The following is a 20,493-nucleotide window of genomic DNA, read 5'->3' on the forward strand; positions in this document are numbered from 1 at the left end:
GATGCAGACACGCTCAAGGCCTCTAAATAGGCTTTTGTCTTTCTATTTAGTGGATTTATAGTGTTTGTGCATGCATGCATGCATGTGGGTGTGGGTTTTCTGTGCATATGACTTTAGGGAGCGCTCACCAGTTATTATGTACTTTTTAGAGAGTGATATGTAAGGTGAAGTTGTTTGCATTTGAAATATGCACAGTGGACAGAATGCTGGCTTACCTCTATTCTATTTTATGGCAATGTGGCTGACATTTCTTTGGATATTATACTTATGGAAATTCTACATGATCTAAGCACAGTGGTATCTAAAATGACTGCTCCTTGTGCTAAAAATAATCATCCTGAATTGGTCTCAAGTCCACTATCTTTAGCATCTACTAAAATTGGAAAAATGAATTTTACCCAACTAGACAATTCCAACTGAAAGTGCAATGGATAAATTACCAAATATATAAAATGTAAAAAATTTTATGAGCTCTTTTTCTTACAATTTACTTCTTAAGTCCAGGAAGTGAAAATGACCAAGTGGTGCTAGAAGATTTTTTTGAAAGGTGCATTTTTAGCACTCTTGTTTGCCTGATGTCATATTATTTGTACAATGTATGTCTTTATTTGCTTGCTATATACAGTTGTCTTGTCATTCATCTGCTGTTATCGATATTGTACATGCTTGTAACAATAAAATTGTTGCATTTCGTATCTAAATTTTAAGTGCATTCCCCTCTGAGATGTATTATATACGTTCATAATGTCATAAATATAATGATAAAATATTTTTTTCATGATATCTACTTCTGTATTGCCTCTGACTCTGTCATACGGTTGTAATTTTAGTGTATTGCTTCCCTGTATGTTGAATTATGAAATACTCTTGTTATGGCAGTAAAATAACTCATGCAGAGTTAAATTGTTCTTTGTATTTCAACCAGACCATAGACGTTAAATAAAATTTATTGATACTTGTATAGCTGTCAAATCAAAACCAGTGGCAGATCCAGAAATATGGGTGTGGGAGTCTGTGAGACAGAATCCCAGATGGGGGCTAACTGGTTATTTTGTGTGTGTGGGGTGGGGTTGGGGTTGTTTTGTTCTTGTTTTTTTCTTTCCCAACAACGATCCGTCCTGTAACTGCCACTGCAAATTGCGAAAGATATTGTTTTTTAAAAAATATTTTATCTTTCTTTTCGACCTTGTGGTAAGTGCTTCGTAGTATGATTTTAAAATTGCGCACACGTGTCTCAAATCTACTACATTTCCTACAAGTTTCAACCGAGTCTCGCGAGATTTCGTTGCCAGCGGAGCCTTGTAAACAGCGCAACGTTCAAGCTGCTGAATTTACGTATTTTCGGTTTGCAAGTGCAAATATTCAGAGGTGGATCTTGTGATACGTTATTTTTAATTTTATGATTTAGTTTTATAGTGCTTATGTTTATGAGAACATTTTTCCGTACATAGTCATTTGAAACGTCACACTTAACATCTTCACCCACCCACCTCCATTGCCCGGTTCAATATAGCCACAGGAGTACACACAATGTATACTTACAGTACAGATACGGTTATTTCGTGTTGTTACAGGTTTTCGTTGTATTTGATTGACAAATCGTTAGACTCCTGTGGTATATTCTAGGCAGACAGCATGTTAGCCCTATATATAAGACCTCGACGCTGATATTTGTTTTGTGCATCAGGGTCTTACTGCCTAAGTAACGGCGCTGGGTAGCGTGTTTTGATGTCGACTAACATCGTAACGAAAGTCAAATTTTCAGGAATATCTCACTCAACTGGCAACTAAAATAACGACGCTTTTCTTCAAAGTAAAGTCATAATGTTTTAGTCAGACTTTACTTGCTCTAATGTCTTTTCTCTATAAAATTCAAATTCTCACAAAACAAATGGACCTGTTTTAAAGTTTTGTTGGCCTATGTTTTGTTTTGTTGGCTGGAAAGTGATGAAATCCAGGAATGCCGAAATCAGATTAAGTTCAAATATTATTCTTTAACAAAACAAATAAAAATATATTTTGCCTATTGGAACTGTAAGCAATGTTTCGTTTCATTCAAGAAAGATATGCCCCACATGAACCTACTTGAACATACATTGGCATACCTTGACTACCGTGACATTTCAACAAATTCAAATGTATGTAAACGGAACATGAAAATGCGTCCATTTGCTAGTGTCAGATTTTGATTCCACCAGGATAAAAACAGCACAGTAAGTATATTAATTACATATCAATTTGTGGAACCAGTGTCCATATGGGCTGCCAAGTGTGTGAGATATTCCTGAAACTTTGACTACTCGTTCCAATATCAACTGACTTTGGAACACACTATACAAGCCCATTATTTGGGTAGTAAGACATAGCACTAAAACAAAAATAACATGTGCTGTGTCTTACATTGTAGGACTAACAGCATGGATATGTTAGGTTACTGTTTTAACATCCCTTTTATTCTTATTAAAAGCGGATAAGCAATAATTTCAAATATATAAATAAACTCAGCATTTCACGTCTTTTTATGAAGCAATGGAGTTAGCTACATCAGTCTTATCAGTAAAAAAGACCAGTACAAAAAAAGATCCAGTAGAAATTAAAATGAACATAACTGATACCATATGCACAAGCAGATAATTACAAATTCTGCTTTTTCTCCAAGACAATAAAAAATTGGAGTTTGTTAACACAAATATTAATCACTATTTAATCCTCAGGAAGCCAAATTGTCAATGTTTAAAAATTAGTACAGATACATTTTTTATGAAAATAAGTTTTTATTGTAACGGTTGATGTTGCATGGTTCAGAAATATTATTAGCACTAATGATGATCAAAAGCAGTAGATCAGGGGTAAGAAAATCAATAGCTTACATGCATTTATGGCAAATTTCACATCAGTGAGAATATTGTTATTATAAAATAGGGAATACTTTGCTTTGATGCATTGTAAAACTTTACCTTAGTGAATTAGTATTAGAAATAACCCCATTTACTGGACTATGTAGATTTAAGTTTAACAAGTCTGATTAGGATTTTATCAAGCCTGATTTAAAGCAATGAATAGGAATGAGGAAAAACTGCATTCACATTAGCTATGAGCTCTGAAGAATGTGAGTATGATTATGTAATCAACGTTATTGTGGAATTTAGGACATGATGATAGTTTTATTTTAAAGAAATTTTTAAATTAAATTCACATGTGACGCATATTTTTTTGTAAAGAAGAAAACAGCAATAGACATTCAGACCTGAAAATTACACAGGAACAGTAACAGTATTTCATGATCTTCATATCACGATTCTTGAACTATAGCGAATAAAAAAAATTATGATGCCTCAAAACCAGGTTTTAGAGACCACTGTCTTGGAAGCCCACCTGGCATGAAAGACCAGATTGTTCATGCACAAATCAGTTGGGGCATTTGTTGACTTCTAAGGAGAGTATGCCTCTCTTTTTAGGTACCTTTTGGTGTTAACAGAAGGTGTTGTGTCTCCTCAGAGCATGCTTAGAGCTGAAAGGAATACTTGAACATTGAAATTAGAATAGTTTTATGCAAATATTTGAATGGAAAATGATAATGAAATATTCGTTTGTTTACTGTGAGTTTTGCAGCAGTTAATAAAAAACACAAACAAGGCAAAGTAATCATAATGTCAAAATTCTGAGGAGTCACAGTACATACTACATCTCTATACAGCTAAAAAGATGATGTGAAGTTTGGCAAGTTGATAATGAATGTGGTATATAATCAGGGTCGTGTCAAAGTCAACAAGCCTGTATGTATCAATCAGCAAAAAAAATTTGTAAACTGTTGTAGGGCATTCATTCCATCAGGAACAGCTATATTCAATCCAGCAAACCATTTGCCACTCTCCACCCCCAATCATGTTACCTCAGAAAGTTAACTCCAGTGCAGTTCTGCATTGGTCTTTTATTCAAGTTCTGGAGTTATTACACAGTTATAAAATAAGATCTTGCTGAAAATGTGACAATATCCTTTTTGTTTGTCTTATAAGTCAGTAAACTGTGCATGAGGAACAGACTCATTTAAGTTGTGGGGATTGAAGAGTTTGCTGTTACAATAAAACTTGCTACTCTGATTTTGCTTTGAATTAGTGGAAATCCAGTTTTCAGAGTATATTCCAATTAGTGCAGGGACCTTTTAACCTGTTCCTTTTTATGCCTTTTTGAAAATGACTTCTTTGTTGCTAGTCCCTCTTCACTCATGAAACTGAAACGTGGTTGAGGCTGGAAATAGCTCCCAGGTACTGCACTGATAGAGGTTACATTAGACTATTTACAGAAGCCACAAGGTCATTTTATATCTATAGCTGACATATATGATAACACCAATGCCCATGTATGGGTTTCAGTAAAACAAATTTTTATAGAGTCTGAAAATGAGTTTCTGAATGTTTAGCTTAAATTCCAATGCCCACTTTGGGTATGTCATAGTTGGTCAAAAAGCCAGTCCCATTGCACTTGTCAGATACATACTCATTGGACAGTCAAGAGTCCTGCAATCGATGTATCCAGATTTAATTAACCTAATTTTGACACATGTATGTGATTTTAATTGTGAAAAGGTATATTCCTTGGAAATTGTTTAAGTTCATCCCTCCATGTAACTGAACTGGTGATCGAGTTTCTGCCCTTTACCATCCATATTTAGCACTGAAGTAACATTTATGTTTCTACTGGGTTTGAACATGAACAGGGAAAAGAATACCTACATTCAAGTTTTCATTTGAATCCTCAAAAAATGTACTCCTGACTGGTACAGTATCATTGAATTGGTTAGCTTAGTTCATCCTGTTTACATTGCGACTTGTCTGTGAATACCACTGTGACAGTAGACACATAGAAGAGATGAAATTTTTGCTTCAGCTGTAAACATGTTTCAATATATGATTATTTGGGACCCAGGACAAAGCAGAAAATTTTCTCCAGATATGAGTGTGATTAATATTTTACTCCAGTTATTGTTTTAACTAATTTTGGTCACATGTTTACCATTATGAGTTCAGTTTGAAAATAAACTTTACAGACACAGTAAAGAATACTGTTTATGTTAATTTACAAACAGGGTGTTGCAATAGTAAGAAAGAAAGTGATACACGTTTGATTTGTTCTAAAGCATAATAGTTTTAATTACAGTCATTAAAGTGACCTGGTATGGAGGAAGAAGAAGTCTCAATGCTTGGTGGTGGAGATTATGAGATGCCTCTCCTGGAAGGGGAAGATTTCTTTAAGGACTTTGAAAACATGGAGAATGAATTTATCTTGGATGATACTACAGAAGTTGTAAACGATGATGGAGAGCTTGGATCAGAGGAGGATGACGAAGATGAGGATGCCTCTTATATCCAGTAATATTACCTTGTTTCTGAAGGAATATTGATTCTTGTTTATTATTTTGCTAATTTTTTTCTTTTGCACTGGTTAGTTAATGTTGTTGTTGTTGTTGTAGGGTTAAAGCCATTTTTCAGCACAAGATAGGCTATATATGGCGGCCAGTATAACTGGTGGAGGAAGAACCCTGGAAAACTCGGGGAAGAACCACCAACCCACAAGAAGCTACTGGCAGGCTTTCCCACGTACCCACGCTAGCCAAGCATTGGACTTGAACCCACGCAGACAGAGGTGAGCTGGCAGTGATCCATAACGGAGAGCGTTTTAGACCACTCGGTCACTCGGGGCCCCTTGTTAGTTAATGAATAGGTTTAGACTTTGTTGCTATACCTGGGAAATTTCATTTACTAGTCAAATTAGATTTGTGTTTTTGTGTTCCTGTTAATAAGATTTCACAGTTTAAAATTTGAAGCAATTTATGAATGTATTCCATGACTAATTAAGGTTGTAAAGAAGGACATATTTCTTGCATTTTCAGTGTGAATGGAACATGTTTACTTTTTGTAAAAATTTCCTTTTTGCATGCAAAAAAGTAACTTTTTGCATATGATGGCTACCAATGGCAGAATAAAACATAAATTAAATTCCAATCTTTTGAAACTAGATATCTGGCTATCAAGTTAATTGAAGGTGGGACATCTTGCAAAGATGTTTGTGAATTTTTTTATTTCGTCCATGAATAGCTTCATCGTATTGATAGCCTCAGTCTGAGAATAGCTGTCTCAGGCAGACCAAAATCTTGGTCAGTTTAAGTACCTGTGCATGTAAACAACTGCACAGCAAAAGCTTGTATCACAAGGAATATCATAATGAATGGATTAGTGACACATATTAATTGACATTGGGATCTTGATCAAATGAGAACCACAGTTTTTGTGTGTCATTTATTTCCTAATGTATGTGACTGATGCATGAATTTTAAAACAATGTGACCTATACTCAGATTCATGAATTTTTCATATACATGTACAATATTTAACACATTATCTATTGTACTAAGTTAAACACAAATCAAAGTTGTCAATATGCAAGCATATTGGAGACTAGCTTTGTCTTCATTTAACCAAAATTTCCAGTGTATTTTTTCTCTGAATGAAAATCTTTCTTACTGATGACTGGTCACCTCTTCTAAATTTCACTTGTACAAAATATGATTTTTTGCCCTGCTTCCCTCCGCAAAACTTGTCTCGACTTCACACTTGTGTTGACAATATTACCTTGGACCAGTGGATGTCAAAATAAATGGGTAGTGTTGAAGCTGGTAACTGTGTGGCAGATGTAAATGCCATTATTTTCATTGGTCTTTGTGTCAACAAATTGAGAATAATCTGCATTTTTCATTTCATGGATTATTTCATTACGTTTTGTGTTGTGCTAGTGAGTATATTCATTTAATTTCATTGGACTGGATTTGATTTGCTTTAAAAACCACGTCAAATCATTTAACACATTGAAGCTTCATCAAGATCAAGATCAGGCTCTAATGTCTCCATTATTTAAATGTTTGCGATGAAAGCTTCTTCCGCAGCTGTCTCCCCAAATACAGCCTCATTAGATTAATAAACTTGTCACATCATATGGTCTGGAAATTGTTATTGTTTGGTCTGAAAAAGTTCTGGAATATTGTTTTACATTTATGGCAGAAACCCTGCTTCCAAACATATGTAAACATGGGGATCTGTAAAATTAAATATGAAAGATTAAGAAGTTAATATTCTATAAATGTATATAAAATAAAATAAAGATGTAATAAATATAAAATCCGTAAAATATAGGGTCAAACTTTGATATAAAAACAACATTCCCTGAAAAAGTCCCAAATTTGATTTACTAGTTAGATGATAAATATTGTTATGTGGCGTCCAATATAGTATTGTTTTGGTGTAAAACTTGGGACTGCATGCAGGGGGGTTGGAAACTCCCTGTCAAGCACACCAGGTGTCACCTTTTCACTATTGTTATGCAAATAAGGTTCCCAATGTACAGTCATATATTGAATTTGTTGAGTGGGCCAGATAAGCTTATTTATGATACAAGTTTTGTAAATGATATTGCTTCAGTAGTTCTTCATTAACAGAAGCAGAAAATGTATGCTTTCATTTTCAAAAGGCGTCAGAATGTAATGGCATGATTTCTTTTCACATATAAAGAAATTTAAAAAAAAAAATGAGAGGTTAAAGACTAATTGTTCATTTTTTCATTTAAAAATTGTTACTATGGCTCATTGTAAACTACTTTGCAAACTGTGTATGCAAGATGCATGCAATTAAATTTACATGCATGGGCTGTTAGTTCAGTGGAAAATGCATTTCTGCTAATGTTAACTCATTAATTTATCTGATTGACCCATTTACAAATGAAAATTAATGTTGACATAGGAGCAGTAAAGCAAATTCCTTTCAGTGATATTATTCTTGTTAGTATAATCATCAAGTTTAAAAAAATATATATCAAAATGAATAGGAAAAAGATGTTTTTTTTTGGTACTGATATTAGAAGAAATAATTAATAATAATTTAAAATGGGAAAGGTGGAAAAGATAAGATGCTTTTCAACAGAAGACTATTGCAGTTAATTTCATCTTGTGACCTTGGTGTGCACAGCTAGGCATTATATCTGTTAGAAAATTCATTCTACTGTGCCTTTGATCTTGCTGTTCATCCAATCACAAGGATCCTTGTTTGCATGTTAAAAGGCAATTGGTCATATCTGGTAGCACTTGAATATCCAGTCCCAATGCATATAAGGTCACCATATGTTTTTGACTCTCATGAACACATTCTTTAAGACAGTTATTATTAACCTTATAAAATTTTTGCACCTATGGAAATTTAGGAGCAGATAAATGTTAGCACATGTATAATTAAAAATAATAATAATGAAATATGTTGGTACAGATTTTTCCTAATGCATATAGGATGCCAGTAGTGCAAAAGTTGTTCATGTGCCATTGTAAGTCATTATTCAACATAATGAGGAATCACTCTTATGACTCAAGCCTGAATTTTGCATCTTCAGAACTCCAGATTTATATCCTGAGACTCCGGAGGAGAAGATAAAATGGCAAGAGCAGATCCGCATGATTCATCTCCGCAGCCACTTGAATCAACTGACAGAAAAAGTAAAGCATCACCAGTACCTCACAGAGAAAACAAGGTGAAGAAAATTCATATACAAATAAGCAAAATGTTCATAAGATGGTTTGTTTAAACTAAATCTTACAGAAAGTGTATTTGTTATGCCTGAAATGAATCTTTCACAGAGTGAATTTTTCATACCTAAACCAAATCTTTCACAGTGAATTTGTCATGCCATAACTGAATCTTTCACAGTGAATTTGTCATACCTAACCAAATCTTTCACAGAGTGAATTTATCATACTGTAACTGATTCATTCACAGAGTGAATTTGTCATACTGTAACTGAATCTTACACAGTGACTTTGTCATACCATAACTATATCTTTCACAGAGTGAATTTGTCATATCATAACTGAATCTTTCACAGTGACTTTGTCATACCTGAACTGAATCTTTCACAGAGTAAATTTGTCATGCCTACACTGACTCCTGCACAAAGTAAATTTGTCATACTAACACTGACTCCTACTTAAAGTGAATTTGTCATACCTCCACTGTCTCTTACACAGAGTGAATTTGTTGTACCTAAACCGAATTTTACACAGGGAAATTGCTATGCCTAAACTCTCAAGCAAATTGGATTTGTCATACCTCCACTGAATCTTACACAAAGTGAATTGGTTAAACTGAACTGAGTCTTACACAAAGAGAATTTGTCATACCTACACTGCTTCTTACACAAAGTGAATTTGGCATGCCTAAACTCTTACACAAAGTGAATTTGGCATGCCTAAACTCTTACACAAAGTGAATTTGGCATGCCTAAACTCTTACACAAAGTGAACTTGTCATACCTACACTTACTCTTACACAAAGTGAATTTGGTGTGCCTAAACTCTTACACAAAGTGAACTTGTCATACCTACACTTACTCTTACACAAAGTGAATTTGGTGTGCCTAAACTCTTACACAAAGTGAACTTGTCATACCTACATTTACTCTTACACAAAGTGAACTTGTCATACCTACACTTACTCTTACACAAAGTGAATTTGGCGTGCCTAAACTCTTACACAAAATGAATTGTCATACCTAAACTGAATCTTGCACAAAATTGTTTTAGCATGTCTAAACTCTTACACAAAGTGAATTTCTCATACCTACCCTTGCTCTTACACATAGTGAATTTATCATGAATAAACTCTTACACAAAATGAATTGTCATACCTAAACTGAATCTTACACAAAATGAATTTCTTGTACCTACTCTATTGGCTTGAAGGTAATGGCTAAACAAAAATTTAATGTGGAAGGCTTACAGTTCCCTGAATATTTAGAAGCAGGATTAATAATGCCAGATTAAAGATAACATGAACTGTTATAACTCAGATAAGCTTTTTTTTCCACCCAAAATTCGCCTGTGGTTGGAATCTGATTTTGTGTCTTGATTTTAGACTTTTTGGCTTCAGATCTAAGGCAGACCAGTCTGAACTGCACACAGACAGGTGAACCTTTGCAAAAAGTAGGATAAGTTTGGCATTTGTAATAAAGAGTGGTCTCAATATAAAAATGATGAGTCCATTAAGTAAAAAAAGAAGAAAAAATAAGAACTCCAACTTTTACCCTTCTGCTCATGCGTGGGCAAAATAACCAATGGAAAATCATGTTTCTAACATAACTAGGCATTAGGCTAATGGAATAACTGTTGGAAGTCGATTTATTAGGATGTATTCCAAAATAGCTTTCAAAATGTGTTTCCTACTAAAGTTTCAGGTGAAAATGACAAAAACCTCCAGGGGTTAATGAGTTAAAATATATTAAATATATATATAAACTTGTGCAGAACTTTCCATTTGCAGGGCTGTTAAAAGCATTGTGTGAAATTAGGACTATATATTGACAAATTCATCATATAATTATGATTACTACAATCATGGAGGAAACTACAATGATTTACCTACCAACCATTAAAATCCAGTTTGTAGCTAGTTTATTTAAAGCTGGTTGGCATGAGACAGCTATGGATTTTCATAATTTTTCTACCCCGGATGAACTTTGTAGCACACAAATATGTAAGATTGATTTCTGTTTCATGCTGGCAGATAATTTATGCTAGTTTCTTTATGTACAATATTTTGCCCACAACCAATGACTCATTTCAAAATCATACTCATGATTGTACATTTTGATGTTACAGAAAACTGTCTCTATGTGATCTCTTGCTATTTTCCTCTCCCTGTCATTTAAAATCTCTTTTTCATATTTTTATCCATTATTTGACTATTATGATTCTGTGTTGTGGTGTTTAGCATGTAGGCTTCATTTTGCATGTGTGCAGTTAGAAGAACATTTGCTTTTCGTTGCTTATAATATAACAAATCTACATGTAATAATTAATTCTCTGCCACTTGAACTCATTTATTTTATGAAATCATTTTGTAAACTTTTTAATTGCACTTTAAAAGAAACACAAAAAGTTGACAGCAATGACTTTTCAAACCTGTACTCAGTTGAGTATTTTGTTTAAAATTAATTGACAGTTACCAATATAAAAATTAATGGATCAAGAAATGTCTTTTCAGTACACTGAAATATCCAAAAATCGTTTTGAAGAATGGCATTCAGATCACACGAAGAGAACATATTAAAACAAAAAGAATTATTATCTTATTTTTTATTATATAAAGCATTCAGTAATGCTTGTTTGAAACTTTTTCTTTCAAGTTTAGCATTTATACAGTATTGTGAGCTACTTTGGGGCTACAGAAAATGTGTTAAGAACCATGCTGATCTGATATGGTCAAGAATGGTGCTCCCAGTCCATCACATATCTGGGGGATATGCATGAATCAGAGCTGCTGGCAAGTTGTGGTAGCTCTGGCTCCTGCCATATGTTGGCATTGAATAGATGTGTATGAGTTTGTTTGAAACCTGCCATTCTTTCCAAGCTCCATTACATGTACCTCATTTTCAAATTAATGTCAATCACAGTATTACAATATCATTAGAATGTCACAAATTTAGTAAATTTTGTATATTTGCTACATAACTTTTGTGTGAAATTCCTCATTAGCTTTTACTCACTTTCATTTTGTTTTGAATGAAGTTTTTTTCAAATGCATTTCTCTCACTAAAGTTGTAAAAATGTTACGATTGCAAACATTTTTGGATTAATAGTGCTTGATTGCCTGGACATTTATCATTTCCAGGATATGTAATTTTTAATGATGTAACTTCTTCTTCAGGGAGGAATTAAAGCAATGTCGTGGTACAATAAGTCGTTTGGAAGCTGAGAAGAGACAAAATTTGTGTGAGATACAAACCATGGAGGCTGAGAAAAATGTGTAAGTATTCATTAGTTTTTTCATTGAAAGTAATGCCCTCAAAATGTCTAGACATAAATATAAGGCATTCACTTAATGTGTCATTCATTGTATTTTTGTATATTTCTCTAAAAATTTATTGTAATGGAACCATTCTTACTACATTTCATATTACAAAAACATTTTTTGTAACAGTAATAATGTAAATCTGATTTTAGATTGCCTTTAGAAATATTTTGTTTTGTTGCCAAATTAAAGACACAAATTCTCATTATTAAAAATATAATTCTTAAAGAAAAATTCAGTTAATGCTGTATTCTGGATTTTAATACTGGGTGGTTCATCTTTTGGTATGAACTTAAAAACCAGAAGTGCATTTGGCGGCACTGCAGTCTTAGCTTTAGATGAAATATTCTATATGATAAATAAACTACATAATTCGCTAACTACATGAAAGTGCATGACAATGAAAATATGCCTATTATGCGAGTAATATTCCATACTATTATGGGAGTAATATTCCATACTATTATGGGAGTATTATTCCATACTATTATGGGAGTAGTATTCCATACTATTATGGGAGTAATATTCCATACTATTATGGGAGTAATATTCCATACTATTATGGGAGTAATATTCCATACTATTATGGGAGTAATATTCCATACTATTATGGGAGTAATATTCCATACTATTATGGGAAAAGTCTGCTACTGACATGACATTCATGTGCAGCCATCAATGAAAGTTAGACCTTACTGCCAAACCAACCCGTTATTGCTCATTGGTAATTAATCATTTTATCATTCAGTAAGTGAAGCATTACAGACCATTTTGTTTAATATTAAAGCACCTCAAACATTCGTCTATTGAGTTATGTTGTCCATTTACTGTAATCATGCAAAATTGACACTTTAGTTTTAATAATGCCATGAGATATAATAAGTATACACAAAGTATCCAGTTTCCAATGTACCATGAAGCCAACACACTAACCAATTAAGATTTATTGACTAGTAGCACTCTCAGTCCATTTGTCACATATTTCAGGTCTGCCCAAAGCCGCTTGAGAGCTCAGCATGAACGCCTTACCCAAGAGTTGGAAGATGAAAAAGGTGTAGAAAAACTTATTTTAGAGAGACTAGATGAAGAAGAGTAAGTTTTTACACCTAATCACCCCTACCTGTCCTGCTATCTGCCATTATGTGTGTGTGTGGACATGGTGTATTTGTCTATTAAGTCTATCAGAGTGTACGTATTTTTCTGGTGACTGGCGAGTTACTTTTTTGGTGGCAACAGTGGCATAATTATCAGTGTTAAAAATTTGGGCTAAAACATTTAGAAAGAGATATTATATATTCTACATTCATTTGCTGTATTCAGCTCCAATTTGGGCATAATATTACTTTATTTTTAATGTTTGTACACTGATATTTAGGGATTCTATCTCACCTGATCAAGCAGAAAGCTGTATCATCATGTTGCCATTAACAGACCAAACATTGCTCTTCCTTATGTATGTGACTGAATCAGCAAAAGTGTGAATGCATGCAAGAATTAGTTTATGTTTCTGTACAAGTTAGAGAATGCTTTAGAGACAGAGAGGGAGAGAGAGAGTATCTCTCAACACAGGCTAGGTGCACAATAAACCCCATTTATAGTTGTTGTTATTTCATTTGAAACAAGTAAATAGGCAAGTTGCAGATTTGTTTATATATGTCTGCTATTAGGCAGTGCATATCATAATGTTATCCTCTGTCTGTCTGTCTGTGTCCCTTATAGGCTTAGATATGCAGAATAGGCCTAATCTGCCCTTATGCATGTCACAAGGGATGACTGATGGAGGCAGTCTTTTTGCTGTAGATTGCATTCTTGTTTGGTAAAAGAGAGGATGCTAATAATGAGTAGAGAAGGTTGTTCCCAGTTTAGCTAGATGGGTGGTCAGACAGGCATAGTCTGATCAATCAGCTAGTTATGTCGAGTTTCAGAGGCTATGTTCATGAGAGAAACATATCACTGATCTCTAGACTTTTAAAGTTCAGCATTGCTTTTAAGAAACCATATACTATTGCATTGGCTCTGAGGGTGGATCAAAGTCAGTCAAGTAAGGACTCCACTTTTCTTAAGTATAGAACCAGGGTTTAATCTACACTACATTTTTGTGCCAGAGTCACAACTAATTTTTTGGATTGGTTTCAAAATAATTGTCTCACATTTCTCATGTCTCCTTGCCTGACATGTTCCTGGTTTGTGAATTAGCCCATTACTGGTGCATTATGTAGAAGTGTTTAACTTTCAGACACTGATGGTTTATCTAGACTTTCACTGTCTTTAGCTAGAAACTTCATATTCAACATTATTGAATATGAAAAGGTCACACAAAACACAAATCAAATGCAAATGAATGTCTAAACAAGAGTTTATTCATGAACATGTCCCAGATTAATCAAGTGAGGTGATACTATCTAACTGAGATAATCTTAAAATGCTTCCTCACTTTATCCAAGTCATCATTGGAGCATGGAAAGAAATAGTAGTAATAAAGTCAGCTTTAAGACAACCTTATTAAGAAGGTTGTCAAAATTTGCATCTCTGACCCTCTGATTAAGACAATGCAATGAGGTACTGGTATTTTTTTAAATAATCACATAAAGATAGATAAACTTGGAGTGATCCTCACTTACGTGCCATTAAGTATTTGCATTGTAAAATGAATTCAGGTTGTTGTTCAAAACAATTTGTCTGATGTGGTAAACAATGACTACAGCATACTGGCTAGCACAAGGGTGAAGCACTGTAATTAAATATAATTCTGTTTAAAAATTGGATAAATGTTTGACCTCTGTACATTAGACCCATCTATCTTTCACAGGAAATCATCAGCATTTAACTTTGCTGTGAATTAAACTGTGGATAATGTATATACTTGCATAGAGGTCGAGTCAAACTGCAAACAACAAAGATCCCGATTTGCTATAGCCTAATGCACCAGAAGAGCAGGGTCTATGTTTTTTGTTGTACTCTTCTTTACTAGCTTATTTCAGGATGTTGCTGGGGATACAATACAAAGTTTGTCTGCAAACTATGGTTTAATGATACTTGCAAACTTTAAGATGACATACATTAATGTGAAAAAAATTTGATTTGGAAAATCAAATAAAATAGAAACAGTTATATCGGAAATTAGAAGAAATCTGATAAATTGGTCATAATTCTGTTGAAACATTCTTTAAGAACTCATCACAAGAAAACTATTCTAAAAGTATCCATCACATCAAAAGTTTGAAAGAACAGATTTCTTTAAATTTTAAATTTACTAACACAGAGGATTAAAATAAACCTTTCAATGTCAAAGAACTACAAGACTTTATTAACATGACATATCAGCAACACCAGAATAATTCCATTAAGGGTCATTACAGAGGTAAGTATAGGAAACAGTACCTTGTCACCAGATGTGTATGAAAAGTAATAGCTAAAAGAGTTTTTAAAAATAAGTTCATCAGAATTTGTGCATTGTGAACATCATACATTCTTTATATTTGGCATTGCAAGACAAGTGTATACTATGTTAGCTCATATGTACAAATTAAAATAGATCTTATGCTATGGCCTTTATAGCAGCAACCTCAGCAAATGTAGATAGCTGTTAAAGTTTGTGTTTAAAGTTTTGATTACAGTTCATATGACAAACCATACATTTAAATTTCACTGCTGCATGTTCATTAGCACATGCCTGATGATTTTAAATACTTTTTCACCCAATTTTACTATTATTCTGTTGCAATTTATGGCAAAATGTTTGAGGTTAATGTTTGCTTTTAAGGCTTTGTTTATGGCCTGTAGAAAGAAAACTTGTTTAAATTTCAATTTTGTGTGCTGCATGACTAAAGTTAAAGTTGTGTTTAGGGCTTTGTTTATTGCTTGTTGAAAAGAACTCTGCTTTTCAGTTTATTTGTAATAAATAGCATATTTTTGATTTTATTTAATGATTTGTTTAATCAAGTTTTATAGTTTTGTGTTTTTTTTGGGTAAATTGTGAAAAAATGTTAAGGTTTGTCATCAAGTTTGTTATATGTAGGCAACAGATTAACGTTTGTTTAATGTTTTGGTCATATACCAGTACTGTAATTACATTTAGGTTGCTGTATGTAGACAGCAGATTAAAGTTTGTTTAATGTTTTGGTCATATACCAGTACTGTAATTACATTTAGATTGCTGAATGTAGACAGCAGATTAAAGTTTGTTTAATGCTTTGATTATATATCGGTACAGTAATTACATTTAGGTTGCTGCATGTAGACAGCAAATTAAAGTTTGTTTAATGCTTTGATTATATATCGGTACAGTAATTACATTTAGATTGCTGCATGTAGACAGCAGATTAAAGTTTGTTTAATGCTTTGATTATATATCAGTACAGTAATTACATCTAGGTTGCTGCATGTAGACAGCAGATTAAAGTTTGTTTAATGCTTTGATTACCTACCAAGGCAGGAAGTGTGCATTTCAATTTCACTTCTGTGTATTAATAAGCATTTCCCAGCCCATTTTTATTAGTTTCTAATACAGTGTTTACTTATTTTTGGTACAGTTTATAGTGATAGCTATGAGAATAAAATTTTGTTGTGTGTTTGCTCAATCAGGTCAAAAGTTTGATCTTTTTGTATCTTAAAGCCAATTTTTTAGTTGCTTTCAAAGAATAAATTTCTTCTAATATTATTAACAATAAATGGAACAGGCAGTTGTGAACTTCACCTGCCATCTTTGCATCCTTCTCTCCATAATTCCTTCACTCAGTTTTGCATTCAGATGAACTTTTAGACGCTCTTACTTAGAGTGTTTTGTAGTTAATCTGTAGAACCAACTTGGAGAGCTCTAAACTGAGATGCCAAAATTAGGTCATCATGACCTACATTTGACTACATGTATCTATGCCAGAGTTGTCAACAAACAAAATTTTGTGTGAAAGATTTGTATTACAGTATTAGAAATTGATATAGCATTAATATTATTCTGAAGACCTCTTCCTTAGGTCTGAGGACAATTTTATAAGTATCTGATGTAAGTTTTGGTTACTCTAGCCTCTGTAGTATCGTCTTTTTAAATTTACAAGTTATATGTAGTTGAGGACAATCTGATGCGACGTAAGTTGACTAGGGCTATATTCTGCTAATAAATTTAAAACTCATATGATGAGAAACATTTATAAAAATGAAGTCAGAGATTTCTTTTCTGCATGATAGTTTAGTAACAGTAATAAACATCATTAAACATTCATTTTTCCTGTATTCAGGTATGAACTAGCAAAAGTAGAGGTTGAACGAGGGAAGTTCCTCCTTGCAGAAGATGATCTTGTGAAGAAGGAACAACAATTGTCCAAAGAGAAGACAACCTTGGCCTTGAGGAGACTCAGAAAGGAGGAGAGAAAAGCACGTCAAGCTGAAAAAAATATTAAGGCTAATGAAAGGTGAATATTGTGACATATTTTGCAAGAATTTATAATTTGGGCAACATTTCAGTGACACTGTATGATTTGCAATATTTAAAATCAGTAATGTCACTCTTTTACTCAGGACAGCATTGAATTTACAAAATATGTTAGTTAACAATCAAGTAATTATAATTAATTTGGAAAACATGTAGGCCTGCGGTGGTTGATACATTCATTGCAGTAACTCACACAGTATTATTAGAGATCTGAGGAACACATCCGATGAAAAATTTGTGCATTTAATATAAATTATTAAAGCAAAACTTAAAGGTAAAGAAATGAAAAGCTCTTTGATGTATATAATAAGATTCATTACTTGCATAACGTTATTCATGATGTTGAAATATCAGTGAAAGGCTCTTTTATCAAGGAAATACACGTCAGTTATTGTGTTCCTCAGCAATACACATCATTATTTCACATCAGATTCCTTCACATTATAGTATGGCATAATTCAAGACAAAAATGAGAAAAACATTGCTTACACAGATGGAAATACCAAGCAAGTGATGTTGAGTGTTATTTGCAGCAAGAGTGAAGAAAGATGAATAGTTTTTCAGCTACTTCTGTCAGCAGTGATGTTTTGCAAGAAATAAATCTTACTTTGGAACCCCTGACTAATTAGCTAGTGGATAAGTTAATTGGAGTCATGCAAAATGAAAATGTTTTTTTTAAAATGAAATTTAAAACACATAAACAATCTTTTGGAAACATTTAATACTATTAATACCATCATGTAGCCAGATGTTTGTCATGCCCCACAACCCATTTGGAACCTTGGAATGTTAGTTATAATATTTATCAACAAGTAAAAATAGTGTGGTTTCTTGTGTTTATATTTTTAATGGTATGCTGTTTATTTCTTTATAATGCTCTGTTGCTCAGTAGTTGCATATAGTTAGATGTTTGAAAATAAAAAGCATTTGCAGGCTTTTGATTTGCTCAATAATTGTTTAATTGAACTGTGAAAGATATTTTGTTTGCTGCCACTTCGTGTTGGCTAATATATTTCACAGCTCAATTAAACAGTGTATTGAACTCAACAAAAGCCCATCTTTGTATAATATAGATGCCCAAATTATGTTTATTATTACCTGACTCAACTATATTAATAATTAAATAGAGAATATGTATAATCTGACTCTACCATAATGATAATTAAGTAGCAGTTTGTACCTTACATCATTCAAATTTTTCTTTCTCCTAAGCTTTTGGCATTCTCATTGGAGCATTCTGACAAAGGTGTCTGTAGAATTAGTTACACAGGTAATGTAGGCATTCAGAACTGACATTTCAGTAAAGGGTGTAATTTTTTTAAAAATTTGATTCTAGTTACTTTTAAATGGCAAATAAACACATTATTTGGATCATCATATATCCTTATTCCTTTTTAAAGTCATTAATTACATGAAATGCTTGCAGCAGAATCAATGTTAACTTACATGGAACTGTTTGGATGTGATCAACCAAAAGATGTGATCCCATACAACTGGACTGAATGTTGCTTGCTGTGATGTCACAAAAATAAAAGCTCCACATGCTGAAAACAAATTCATACTACCCTGTTATTTTTTATGATAGACCCAAGACCCTCTTTTCTTGATCCAGTTTAATACCTGGCCACCATTGTACAAGTCCATAGCAATCATGGTTTTCATCAGGAAGATTTTTGTTTACATTCAAGATGCAAAGCATTCAACAGTTAGGATTTAAAAGACTTTAGTTAAGCTATTTGAATATCAAGTTTTAGAACAACAGTTAATATTTAATTTAGTTTGAATAAATGCACCTCTCTGACCACATTAACATACAATTTAGATTAATTCTAAAAACTTGTGAGATCGATATATAAGTTTGACAATGAAAGGTATCAGTTGTAGTTAATTAACTCTAAAAATGTGTTATAACCTATTCTATTACTGAAGCTACATTGAAGTCCTTAAAGCATAGAGAAAAAGAACTCTGTTGTAACCTATTCTATTACTGAAGCTACATTGAAGTCATTAAAGCAAGAGAGAAAAAGAACTCTGTTGTAACCTATTCTATTACAGAAGCTACATTGAAGTCCTTAAAGCAAGAGAGAAAATGCACTCTGTTGTTACCTATTCTATTACAGAAGCTACATTGAAGTCCTTAAAGCAAGAGAGAAAAAGCACTCTGTTGTAGCCTATTCTATTACAGAAGCTACATTGAAGTCCTTAAAGCAAGAGAGAAAAAGCACTCTGTTGTAGCCTATTCTATTACAGAAGCTACATTAAAGTCCTTAAAGTAAGAGAGAAAAAGAACTCTGTTGTAACCTATTCTATTACAGAAGCTACATTGAAGTCCTTAAAGCAAGAGAGAAAAAGCACTCTGTTGTAGCCTATTCTATTACAGAAGCTACATTAAAGTCCTTAAAGTAAGAGAGAAAAAGAACTCTGTTGTAACCTATTCTATTACAGAAGCTACATTGAAGTCCTTAAAGCAAGAGAGAAAATGCACTCTGTTGTAACCTATTCTGTTACAGAAGCTACATTGAAGTCCTTAAAGCAAGAGAGAAAATGCACTCTGTTGTAACCTATTCTATTACAGAAGTTACATTGAAGTCCTTAAAGCAAGAGAGAAAATGCACTCTGTTGTAGCCTATTCTATTACAGAAGTTACATTGAAGTCCTTAAAGTAAGAGAGAAAAAGCACTCTGTTGTAGCCTATTCTATTACAGAAGCTACATTAAAGTCCTTAAAGCAAGAGAGAAAAAGCACTCTGTTGTAGCCTATTCTATTACAGAAGCTACATTAAAGTCCTTAAAGTAAGAGAGAAAAAGAACTCTGTTGTAACCTATTCTATTACAGAAGCTACATTGAAGTCCTTAAAGCAAGAGAGAAAATGCACTCTGTTGTAACCTGTTCTGTTACAGAAGCTACATTGAAGTCCTTAAAGCAAGAGAGAAAAAGCACTCTGTTGTAACCTATTCTGTTACAGAAGCTACATTGAAGTCCTTAAAGCAAGGGAGAAAATGCACTCTGTTGTAACCTATTCTATTACAGAAGCTACATTGAAGTCCTTAAAACAAGAGAGAAAATGCACTCTGTTGTAACCTATTCTGTTACAGAAGCTACATTGAAGTCATTAAAGCAAGAGAGAAAAAACACTCTGTTGTAACCTATTCTGTTACAGAAGCTACATTGAAATCCTTAAAG

At 33.2% G+C, this 20,493-nt stretch overlaps 1 protein-coding gene across 4 annotated transcripts in view; it reads left to right on the forward strand.

The window, feature by feature from the left end:
• The first annotated feature begins 1,280 nt into the window (after positions 1-1,280).
• The window catches only part of LOC149781860 (cilia- and flagella-associated protein 74-like), a 193,628-nt gene continuing 174,415 nt past the window's right edge, over positions 1,281-20,493 (forward strand). For all 4 annotated transcript variants that reach the window (XM_089936056.1, XM_089936057.1, XM_089936059.1 and 1 more), the window contains exons 1-6: positions 1,281-1,368; positions 5,158-5,369; positions 8,431-8,568; positions 11,739-11,837; positions 12,870-12,974; positions 17,117-17,290. In XM_089936056.1, the coding sequence (XP_089792182.1) occupies positions 5,176-5,369; positions 8,431-8,568; positions 11,739-11,837; positions 12,870-12,974; positions 17,117-17,290 (710 nt within the window). In that variant the 5' untranslated portion in view covers positions 1,281-1,368; positions 5,158-5,175. The remainder of the gene's footprint in view (positions 1,369-5,157; positions 5,370-8,430; positions 8,569-11,738; positions 11,838-12,869; positions 12,975-17,116; positions 17,291-20,493) is intronic.

Source organism: Sinohyriopsis cumingii, chromosome 15 (genome assembly GCF_028554795.1).
Source record: "Sinohyriopsis cumingii isolate HCF-2022 chromosome 15, ASM2855479v2, whole genome shotgun sequence".
In the NCBI taxonomy this organism is placed as follows: domain Eukaryota; kingdom Metazoa; phylum Mollusca; class Bivalvia; order Unionida; family Unionidae; genus Sinohyriopsis; species Sinohyriopsis cumingii.